The sequence below is a fragment of the Epinephelus fuscoguttatus genome, linkage group LG21 (genome assembly GCF_011397635.1).
Source record: "Epinephelus fuscoguttatus linkage group LG21, E.fuscoguttatus.final_Chr_v1".
NCBI lineage: Eukaryota > Metazoa > Chordata > Actinopteri > Perciformes > Serranidae > Epinephelus > Epinephelus fuscoguttatus.
The window spans coordinates 19,291,498-19,303,808 of NC_064772.1; the positions used below are offsets into that span (position 1 = coordinate 19,291,498).

The window sequence follows — 12,311 nt, forward strand, 5'->3', positions numbered from 1 at the left end:
CAGCCCACACAGCTCAGTCTGGACTCCTCATCTTCCAATGACCAGTTCACAGCAAAGGTCTGGCCCAGGGATGAAAAGGGATCCGAACCGAACCGTCTAATTTGCAAGTTCCGCAATGACTGCGTTGCAGGCACAAGAAGGGGGGACTCGAGCATCTTGCCAATCTGAGCTTAAATTGTTACGGACATACAACGGACAGACAGTGAAAGGAAAGGAAAGGAGTGGCAAAAAGGGCAGGGAAAAGAATAACCAAAGCATCTATTAAAACCGACAGAAACAACAAAGACTTTCTTTTGAAAACAAGAGACAAAACTAGGAAGTGACGAGATCTAGGGAGCTCGGTGTAGGGTAGTAGTGTAACACTCGCAGTATCTTTGCAAAGCCTGAGCTTATTCCCAGAAACGAAGTACACAAAGAACCAATCTAGACAGTAAGTGACCTGGATTTACCCCACAAGAAAGGCCTGGACACAGTATGACCAGTGTTTCCACATGACTTGATCTCACAGACACCTCTGTCCCAAACACACAGAGTGGCACAGTAGAATGAAATATCACTGACTTGCCTATTATTGAGAAGCAGCATTTTTCGGCATTCATTATGGAAGGTCACTGAGAGCAGCTTTTACAGAGATGCCTTTCATGTAGCTGGGTTTGTATTGAATCGGCTCCAGGTAAACTACTGAAGCACTTTTATTTGTGGAGCATACAGAATTACAGTTAATGTTAAAGGATTCATTAGTAATACACTTCACAGACATTGGGCTTTTTGTGTAGTGCAAAGATATTTTGTAATTGCAAAGACAGGTTTTGTTGCACTTTTGAACAGGTCTGTACCAAACTGATTTACAGAAACAAAGTAGATAAAAAAAGATTAATAGAATATATGAATTGGGATCTTGTGTATGCTTCAGTGCTTTGACTATGAAGACAAAGTTAAGTTGCGGAACGTTGTTGACAGACACAGCTAGAGAAATTTTCTAGAGCCTGCCATTCTTGCTGTCTATACATTGCCAGCCTTGGCTGAACTCTGTGACAAATTTTCAGCGTAACCACTATAACTTACTTTTGTGGATATAACCCATACTGAGAAGCCCACTAAAAGGCAGGCTGGTCGACAGTGACACCCCTTTAAATGAGCCCTTCTGAAAACCCCAGAAGCCATATCCTGCACCACAGCAGTGCAGTGCTTCCTCTTCCCCAAGTAGTTTCCCTGGCACTTATGCTCTTTTAAAAGGGTCCAAGAGGACCAACGGGCACATAACCTATTATTGCTGGAAAGAGAGTGCGTGCAGCACCAACAGTCTTGCATATCTGCTGAAAAGCTGGGCTCCACTCCTACTGTCTAGACAGTCACTGATAGATGGATGGTTGACGCTGGAAGACCAGGCGCTGTGTCATCCTTTGTGTCCAAAGGGAGGTGGCTCATGACAAACTTTCCGCAGCAGCACTTTTAAATATGGACTAAAGGAGGACAGGAAATAGAAGAGAGATTGTTTCATTTGAAGCACTTACCTTTAACTGAGACAAGTCCACAACATCGTCATCACAGTGCGCACAGCCGTGTTCATAGTTCCATGTATCAGGGACATAGTTGGCCAAGTAGTTCAAGTACATCTGCGAGGGAAAGAATTCAGAGCAGGTGAATGCCAGGTTACAGAAGATTAATATCAGTATAAGCAAAAGCCTTTCTCTGACTCAGTGGAGCTCCCTTTTAGCGCCGTGATGTGTTTGGATTATTTTGAAATATGACTCTGCATATCCAATTCACTTCTTTATTATAGGAATAAATGACCAGGTAGGATGAGTAAGCAGAATCATTTCAGACTAAGGTCAGACTGAAGACCATAGGGCCATAAATGTTTCTTAAAGTAAAATTGAGACTTCACTGTCTGGTTTAATTATCCCTTTTCTTCTCAGTTCTCTTCATAAATTTCAACGTATTGTAATCATAATTATGTCTGCTCTTTATTTAGTGTGCACAAAAAGTTCACGTTTATGGGGAACGTAGTAGTTTCAGTTCACTGCTGTTTACGAATCCCTTATTGCAGACATTAACATTGAGATCACATATTTGTAGCCAGGTTGAACTTGGCACAATAACTGGAAAAAATAATAATGAACTAATGGTAAGGAGTCCGACCAGGCAGCTCTACCGGCAGGAACCACACTGCTAGGATTCTGTGATCTACCATGCAGAGCTTCTCCACCAGATGTTGAGGCCTCCGGGAAGAATGACTCAACAGTTTGGTGGGTTTGGTTCATTACCAGGGAAGGCCAGAGACAGGCGGCTGGTGGTGGAGCAGGACTTGTGAAGAGATGGGGGGAAGGAAAAAGGCAAGAAAAAGAACTCCACAGAATGATGATGGTATCATACGGACATCCTGCTTTTCAGCTTGCTGAGCCTGTCACTCTATTTTACAGAGAGTGAAAAGAAAATGGGGGACACACGGGCAAAAGAAATATACCCCAGTTTTGGCTAGACCTCTGTCCTCCACTGAATAATGAGCTGATTTTTACGGCCAGGACTACTGGCAAGTGAACAGTATGTATATTTCCTGAATGTGTGGGAATTTATGCACTGAAATGAATATTTGGTGATTAATGTCAGTTGGATAAGAACCTAAATGACATGAGCCAACAGAAACTCATCAGCAAAATGGAAAAGAACAGTTCAATAACTGAGCAAGTGTACAAGATGACAATAATTAACTTAAAAGTGTTTATGCTGTGCCATAAGTACGCTATGTGAGGTGTGCCCCGGGGGCGTAACTTCTTACTCACTTTGGTGTTTCCGTTGCCATGGACTACCACTGGCAGGGAGTCGTACACTGTGTTTCTAACTCTGACTCTGTCTGTTCCAAACTTGAGGAGCACTTCATCTGCCAAAAAGAGAAACAAGAGACATTTCAGGCCAGGTTATGAAAATCGACTTACCACATGGGCGAGAGCTGTGAAGGTTTATAACTTACTGGGTAAAGTGCCAAGCCTACAAGTTCTCTGAAAGTATGCAATCGCTCACAGAGTGTGGGAGCAAAACGGTACGGTGTTGGTTCAAGTTGGTGCAGCAAAAGTTATTTAATGCCCTAGTTTTCATTTTTTTTTTCATTTGCGAGTCAGCATGAACCTGGTGTTTTAAATAACTGAGTTTAAAATATTTGACAAAATTACACAGATTAGCAGTGAATTGAATTATGGAATTTAGTTTCTGTGATGTCTCACCAACAGCCCCATTTAGGTTCTGGAAAATCTGGCACTTGTGGTCCAAAGTCATATTGAGAGTTTGCTGAAAGACGTGAAAACATAAAGTATCTTAGTCATCCATGATGTGTTTGAAAGGGATATATTTTCACATTAATCATTGGCATTGACATAAGGTACTCACTCGCTGTAAAGGATCCAAGTATATTTTTGTGTAGAAGAGCTGGTCATCATCGTTGTCATGGAGATTCCACTGTGAAACAACTCTGTTGACGTATGGGGCGTAGCCGATTATACCTGCAAGTAATAAACAGTGTGAAATACGCACCCAACGGTAAAGTATAGGGTTGAGGGAGGTTTACAAGGTCATATACAACTGGCAGACTGTTGGTGACAATTACAGTATACAGCTGGAATGCCTTACACTAAGTGCGATTTTTGGCACTAACCCCAAGCACACAAGTAATTGGCAGGGACTCTCTTTTCCCACAGTCTGGGGATAGAAAGGAGTGCAATCATGGGCAGTAAGGAAGCTGTACGTTTTAACTGTCTCCAAGCAGTGTGTGCAAAAATCACAGCCTCTCTAAATGTACATTCTCATGGCAGTCTTTCCTCTAGTTTTACCCTGTCTACTCTTTTTTTCTGATTTTGCTCAAGGACACTGACCACAGTGACAGATTGCAGGGTTTGGTGATGTCGCTGGTGTGCTGCAGTATGCATCCCATCATTTTAAAAAAAGCTGTAGACACTGTAAACAAGTCGGCGGGTAGACGTGACATAATCTAAATGGCAGGAGCGAGAAAAAGTTAAAAGGAAATCATGACAGTTTATGCAAATCATATTGTCGGTAGCTTATCCACAAAATGATGGTTTTAAAGAGTGCTGGGAAGTGCATGCCTTTTTGACCCAAAAAATCAAAGATTTTTCTTGATCTGCTGGAAAACACTGTACAATATTCTGACTGCAAAGTTGCCAAGAAAGCATGGAACACAGAACAATAGGACTTATCACGCACAATACATTGAGAAGTTCACGACTGTTGAAGAGTTAAGAAAACTTTCATTTACAGCTCTTGCCACGCTTGTTGCTAATCCCCCTCATTGGTTTTCGGTCCCAGGCTTACTTCAGTAATACTGTAGTCTCTGTGACAATGTTGCGTGGTACCAGATGCTATAAAACATTACCAAATGGTCACTTGGGCGGTAGCCCTAGGAACATAAACAAGACCTGCAATTTTATACAAACTGTGGCACGTTTTGGGGGCCAAGACAAATCCACATGTCATGTCAATGATAATGAATGCTAAAAACAGTCTGTGATCTGTCTGAGACAGCTAGGCTCCAATATGGGAGGTCAGACCAGACTGATGACCACAGGGAGAGCAGTAATTCAATGTCCTGAGCAACTGGCAGGATTCAGCTGGCTATGGATTATGGATGAGGACTTACTTTCACTGTTTCATTTGTTTAAAAGATCTGTGAGTCAGAGTCTGATTCAGGGTGCAGCACATTGAGCTCAGCATAGAGCTGAGCCAGTGGTTAGTAGCAAACGGTGCTAATTCTATAAACAGCGCCGCTGACAATGGCAACAGTTAACGGTGCTGACCTGGGAGAAAATTGGAGGGTGGGTGCCACGCTTCTACCGATATGACACAGGACACAAATACTCCACTGTGTCTTTACATAGCAAATAGTTGCTTGCTCTGAATTTTGTATAAAGCTCCTTATATTATTATGCCTGCAAACATCTTTTACTTGTAATATAGTTGCATGCCAATGCAAAAATAAGAAAGGTGACCGCTTAGAAAGTGGCTGAAAAGGAACAAAGTTCGTATTCAGTTTTCACATGAATGGGCTTCTGTCACCTCCTGTCTACTTGGACAGGAAATTCCTCAAGGAGCCAGTTTACAGGGAAAATAAACTTCCATTTTATTGCAAGAGATAATAATAAATGTCTAGTGGTTTTATATTTTAGAACTAACTCCAGTCTGTTGTCATTTCTTGAGCTTCAGCCAACAACAGTGGGGCTGCACTGCTGCTCAGCCTTCTGAATTCCAAGGCCTGCGTGACTTCAGTCTTTGACAGCTGATAGTTTAAAGTACAAACCCATGTGCACACATTCAAGTTAGGTGTTTACAACTAGATTACTCTCTAAAAACTAGTTTGTGGGATTCTTAATATTGTCTTCATATGATGAAATTAATTTTATTGCATCAATCTGTACAGATGAGTGTATGGGTATCAGTTAAGGTTAGAATTACTCGGGGTAGGGTTAAGGGTATTAGGGTTAGGATTGACCATGAGGTTGGGGTTGGGTTAGGGATACACCATGGTAAGCGTGACACTTAAATATCTACTTTTATTTTACAGAATACTTGAGTAATTAAGGGACTTTGCATTATCCAAGCAATGTGTTAAAATAGCATCTTGCTATCTGTGACAGAGAAGATTCAACAGGTCAAAACATTTTGATCATATTTCGAATTTTTGGAACCCACCTCCAGAGTTGAGGTAGCGCTTGCCACTGCGAATTGAGGGGTACTTGTCAGCTAGTCGCTTATCTGGCCATATCAGTCCCTCTGCAGCAAAAAGCACCTTGTGATTGGCTTGCTGGAACTTCCTGAGAATCTCCTCTGGTCCTCCGGCAAAGATAAGATCATAGCTAAAAGAAAGGATTTAAAATTAAATACAACAGATCAGTATCATGCTCCTCCCTTCAGGGACAGCCTGGCAGTTTTCTTAAGGTATTTTATCTTGAATCTGACACATGACTTGCTCGAGACAGATAGGAATCTAAATGTAAACAGTGAGCATTCTTTGTGAGTGAGCATCGTATAGGCGAGCATTTCTCGACTATTACTGAAAGTCTTTCCCAGAAGAGTCCTGCTTTGACAGACATTCACACACAGAGCTCTGTGACAGACGGAGGAAAAAGCGCCTAACCCTTTAAATAGGCCTTGTGGTGACTTGTTTAAACGCATGTTGTAATTCAAAGGGCAGAATTTTTAGGCTGTGGAAACTCCTAATGTTTCAGGCAATTGTATTTAGAGGTGTGAAGTCATAACAGTAAAAGAGCTGATTCATCTTGGTGACACCATTTCCACACAGTCACTGACTATAAAACAACCTCTTCTGGAAATGACTTTGGTTCTGTGCTTGTGTCTGTGCTCTATACACAGTAGTCTAAAACTGACCAACCAAAAAAAAAAAAAATCTTGCACATTATACACTTAATTTATATAAAGTGGCAGGAAATGGAAAAGACATCCTGAACCACCTCGGTCAGGCATGTGATGAGAGGAAGAGAAGTCTAGTGTAGGTGAGAAAGCCTGTAAGCCCTACTGTATCCACATCTGGCCGACACATGTCCATACAAGAACCCTCTGTCCATTGTTAACTCATCAATCATAGTCACTGCTGCAGTATAAAGAGGATACAAAACATTCATGACCATGTTTAAAGTTAATTATTAAAAAAAATAAGACTAACATGGCCTGGGGGAAAGAACTGTGTCACATTCTCTTTGTGGGTGATGACTTTGTTATCATCGGAGATTGCTTCATTTCTTTACTCCTACAACAGAACTAACTGTTACTGTGACTGCAATATTTGCTTTGGACTTGGTTTTAGAGGTTATCTTAACACTAAGATCGCTCTTGGTATTCGAAACCCATTTAATTAGAGGACTCATCTACACTCGACTTACCAGTGGAATTCTATCAATAGCTCGCAGGGCAGATATAGATTAATTCTCCTGCTCCTCCTTAACTACACAGTGCACCACCCAGGTCTGGAGCGAAACAGACAGCCTGCTTGCTGCATTTACATGCATCCCACCAACTGGTTTCCACTGGTAAGCCTTGGCCGCTCTGCACTGCTCATTTGGTGATTATAGCTAGCAAAGATACTTGTGTATAAATTAAATCAGATTCCAAACATTACAACACTATATGCTGTACAAATTTCAAGTTTTTTCCTCATTATCTGCTAGCTTAATGTCTGATATCAATCAAGGGTAAGATCATGTCAATTGTTGCCAGAGCTCGCGAGAGTATGTTGCTAAAACAGAGACATGATTCCAACAAAGTTAATTTTCTCCTGATTTGTGTGTCTGGGAAAAAACGCCATTTCAGTGTCAGAATGTCTAGAAGGGTTCTGGCTTGTACACAATGGGTCCAATATCTACGTAAGTGACTATGGGACTAAGGGAACAATCTTAATCTGTACTCCAGGAAATAAATCTAAAGTGGGCCATCTCAGTTTATCCACCGTCCTTGCCACTAGTAACGCCATCCTGACCCAACACCATTGCTGTAAAAAGATTGTGCCCACCCTCTTGTCACCCCTCAGATCATCCCAGTGAGTATACGTCTCACTGTAAGCTCTGTTAGCACTGTTGCCAGTTACAACATGTCTAGTGCTGCTAACATAGTTAACATTGCTAAAGGGGTCTTGCCTCTCAAAATGAAGCCGCTTACTCACAGGGGCTACGTTACCAGCAGTAATAGTAAATGAGTTGAGGCGCTAGCTAGTCTCGCTCAACAGACCTTTCTCAAGAAAAGAAAGGTCTGGCTGCGCCGACTCTCACTTTAAGATTGGAGAAAAAAAAACGCCCCGGCTTTTTTTTATTTCTATCAGCCAATCACAATCATTCTTGGCGGTGCCACAGCAACGGTGCACTTGAAAACTGCTACACAACCAGAGGTGGTAGGGTGGGACTTCAGCGGGTGGCTCGTTCCGCCCAATGAGAGGCTGATCTATGCAGCAAACTTCCGCCCACTCAGACTAGGTGCTAGCTAACCTAACTCCCACCAAACTTAGGTGGTGTGCACTGCAGAACAGCCAAGACAAAAGTAAGCTAACCAGTGGAGATCGGAGGGTGGGCAGTGTGCACTATGTTTTCAAATGTTAATGTAGCTAGTCAGTTGTCCGTCAGCATACCCGGCAATACATTTAAAACACAAAACATTAAAATCACACCACCTCTAAATGGAAAGTGCTTTGAAATGATATGCTAATGCTCACACTGAGTCAACAAAGAATATACCAAAAGGAAAAGCCTCTTGTATTTCATGTAACTTCGCGTTTTTTCATGAAAATTAACCGGATACTTATTGGTTATGGATGTCAGGCCATTGAGAGCAAAGTTAAACAAAACTGACATCCCTAGATGGGAGCTATGATAAATTCTAAGAAGCATCCAAGGAAAGTGTCTGAATCGGATGCTCCAGACACGTGCCCTTGAAAGAGTGCTCCTGAAGGCTGGAAGATACAGCAAGCTCACCTAGTTTGTGTAAATACTCTCACTGCCAGAGAGGGGAGACAAAAGTTCCTCACTGGAGATTTAAGTAATTAATAGAGAGCACTTAAAGCTTATGTTTCAGTACATATTTAATGATGGACAATGGACTCAGCTGTGTGTTTGTATACTGACTGTCCCCATTCCACTGGGTTTCAACCATGAATTAGTGGCTTTAACCCTCGTCACACCCACCAAACTGGCAAACATATCTGAAAGTGTTGTGCACCAGTGAGAGAAAGCATACCTCACAAACTCTAAAGTGGAAACCACCACCTTTTTATACTGGAATTACAAAGGTATGGTGTTTGAAAATACAGAAACCTCCCTAACTGGTTACATTTTCCATTTTAAAAGCCCAAAAGTCCTTACTACATCCATGACAAATTCCTACCAATTGCAAATGTGCACAGAGCAACTGAAAATGTTCTGGCTGTGACTGGCAATTGAAGTCTCTGTTCAAGGTATATGGCTTTTGAATTGCATGCAATCATTCTTTTCATTATGCGAATTTCAGCCCACGCTCAGAGCTCAACAACACAGTGAATAAATTTCCACTCAGTAAGTGAATTACATAAATGGGACAAAAAGTAAGGCTGTGACTGAACCAGACACTGTCAACCCTGGCAAGGTGGTCCAACAGGATTAAAATTTTAAAATACATAAAATGCATTTGAATGTCTGAAGCACAGATGCAATTTACTTCCTGTTTGAAGGGTGTGACAACTTCGCACAGCAATTATAGCTTGCATTATTCATGTGACATGGTGCACTAAGTATCATCATCTTCTGCTCCATTTGAGGAAATATGGCCTGCAAAGCTGTTATTATTCTAAACCACTCACATTAACTCAGTAAAACTTTCCATCGGCTCTGAAAACTCATCATTCAGCTACCTGCACGTGAAAATTACTCTCCTCGTATACTTGCCGACGCTCTGTAATAATGCCTTAACATGAATGAGCGGAGGGCGGTTAAGAGCTACATGAATGGGCAGGAACCCCTCTCACGGAGGAGGCATCACTTTCAAAGCATTCATTATAGTCTGTGATTGTGAAAATTAGTTTAATTTCTAATTCATAGATCTACACAGTGATTAAAGGTTCCGCTCCTGTTATGGGAATGTTTTATATGGCGTTGTTTTATTTCATGTCAGAGCTCAACCTCGAAGAAAAGTAACACTAGTGAGCAAATAAAACATGAATAGCAAACAATACAAAAAAGCTAAAAATGTCTGTTTGTCAACATACCTGTCCACGGAAAGGACAATGAGATCCTCCTGGTCAGCCAGAGCCTCCATGGCCTCCTTCAGTAGTCTGACTTTTTGCCCTCCGCCGATAGAGCGACCCACGTCACCACCCTTCCACGCTTCTCCCATTCCCAGCACCTGAGACAAAACAGATGAAGTTGTAGAGCCCAACATGAGCTGGCTTGACACCAGACTTCACCAGAAGGCAGCCTAGCAGCACTGTAAAAATAACCAAACCTCTAAAGGCCGTCACTCAATTTTTTCAAGACCGGGTAGTAATTCTGCCAATGGGAGAGAAATTCTCACTTTCTAATATGTAAGACATTTCCAAGAACTTTCCTGGAGTAAGGCAGAGTGAGAGGGTCCACTAACCCTCAGTGGTAACTTGAGTGGAAGATTTGTTTAAGCTCCTGTGTGTAAGTGCTGCCAAAACATATTTCACTAAACAAGACACAATCTCACTGGTTACTAAACAACTGTGAATGAAAATAAAGTATGCAGATGTGTGGCGAGATGTAGATAAGAGCATGAGGCAAGGCAGCCTTATACTGGAATCCAAGTGGGCCGAGTTAAAGGTCTAGTCTGGAGGATTTAGGGGGATATATTGTTTGAAGTAGAAGATATTATAATTGGTATGTTTACTTTAATGTAGTACAGTGTCATACAGTACAGTATGACATTTTTCAGTGTGTGGGGCTTAGCTGGAGGCAATACAGTTCTTCACAGACATTAGCTAGTGCTAGCTAGCAAGTTCTGTTGGCTTGTTTTAGACAAGATGAGTGGTGCATTCAGAAATACTTATTCCAAGTGCACTCTGGCACAGACTGGACCGTTCATAAATTCGGAGTGCTGTCGGAATGTACTATTAGGTTATCCAGAGCGCCGCACTGTCAGAGTGGCAAAGCGCAGTGGATGGATGATTTGGCAAGATTGCTGAAGGTGGGATGGCCGGCGTTGTAAATGATTACGATGCCAATCTTACAAAGGAGGACGACACCTGAACGTTTTCCTTCCGTTTGTTTTGCTATCGAAGCTAACATTAGCTAATGTTAGCGTCACAGAGAAATCCAATATTCATCTTAATACCTCCCCAGTTTCTGATGAGGTGGACATGATAACCCTTAATACACATAACGTTATTCATCCCTACAACAGTAAATACTTCCTCCCTAACCTTATATGAAGTGTGCGCTACACATGTGAGCATTTTTGATCATCACCTCCATCCAGTCCTTTCATCTTATCACATTTAACCATAGTTGTCTTTGTTTATGTTGAAGGGTAATGACTGTAATGTGATAAAAGTTAACTTTAAAGCCATGACTCCTTCTATTCTAGCACCCAGTCACACATTTTAAGACTCCTATGTAGCCTACAGCTCTGTGGTGGCAAGTCATGTTTCGCTTCCAGCTAACAAATTGACGTCATTGTGTTGTTGGCCCTAAAAGCTACTATAAAAGTCAGCATGTTTTCATAACCGTAGAATGAGCTGTTTATATCTACATAGGGAACGGTCCCCGTCCACAAAGATTGTCATGTTTCTGCAGTTGCCAAGAATGGACAAACCAAACGCTGGCTCTAGATAGGGCCATTCACATTTTCCTGTCGGCTACCGTAGTTAGCAGCCTCTCCGCAACAAAAGCATTGGATAAACACAGATGTTTTAACTTGAAACTTCTTTGGTTTAGCGTTGAAGATCACCACAGGAAGAGACCTTGGTGGATAATTCAGCTCCCAGTAAAAACCTCCCAAAAGTCTGGATCTTAAGTTATTATGGAAAAAATGTGAGCACAGATTAGCAGGTGCTCGGTTAGCAGCCCATCTCTGGCATGCCAAACAACCTTGGATTTGTGACATGAAACTGCTTTGTTCAGTGTTTTTACTGGATTAATCACCAGGTCTGCTTGTTTTGGAGAGGAGGAGACCTCTGTGGCTCATGGTAAAAACCTCCTGAATGTCTGTATCAGAAATAAGGTGAGCACACAGTAAGTTATCAGAGAAAATCGGTAAGCAAACATTAGCAGGTGGTGGAATAGCGTCCTGTGTGCGACATGCCAAACAGCTTAGGAGAATCACTTATTTGTAATGTGAAACTGCTTTATTCACTGTTTTTACTGTTTTTAATCAACTGGTCCATTTGCTTTGGAAAGGAAAAGACCTCTGCGGACAATTCAGCTCATGGTAAAAATTCCTGCACAATGAACACTTCAATCCTCAATCTGCAATCCTCACCAGTAGCTGCCACTAAATCCCCTTAAATCTCACACACAGGATCTTTAACATTGAGTAATACCTATGCTGAAGTAAAATTATCAGATACTTCTTATTCTTTGTTTACTTATAAGTCTCATTGGGTTTGCTGTACAAAGATGAGTACACACCAAGCCCCTAGAAGGCTGGCACAGTAGCTTGCTAGTATGTTTCGGCACAAGATTGAAAAAAAAAAACAACAGGTGCAGCAGGGTCACACAAAATGGCAAAAGCCTGAGCAAATGCAGGCTGCGCACTGACTCTGACCTCTGAGCATAAAAAAACAATGTTTTTCATTTTTTTTACTGCTGGTT

The 12,311-nt window shown here is 41.7% G+C and overlaps 1 protein-coding gene across 2 annotated transcripts in view; it reads right to left on the reverse strand.

Annotated features, from left to right (window-relative positions):
- plod2 (procollagen-lysine, 2-oxoglutarate 5-dioxygenase 2) overlaps positions 1–12,311 on the reverse strand; it is a 40,547-nt gene that overhangs the window by 13,908 nt on the left and 14,328 nt on the right. For both annotated transcript variants that reach the window (XM_049564911.1, XM_049564910.1), the window contains exons 3-8: positions 9,749–9,885; positions 5,698–5,861; positions 3,385–3,497; positions 3,222–3,285; positions 2,784–2,881; positions 1,515–1,616 (exon numbers count right to left, since the gene is read on the reverse strand). In XM_049564911.1, the coding sequence (XP_049420868.1) occupies positions 1,515–1,616; positions 2,784–2,881; positions 3,222–3,285; positions 3,385–3,497; positions 5,698–5,861; positions 9,749–9,885 (678 nt within the window). The remainder of the gene's footprint in view (positions 1–1,514; positions 1,617–2,783; positions 2,882–3,221; positions 3,286–3,384; positions 3,498–5,697; positions 5,862–9,748; positions 9,886–12,311) is intronic.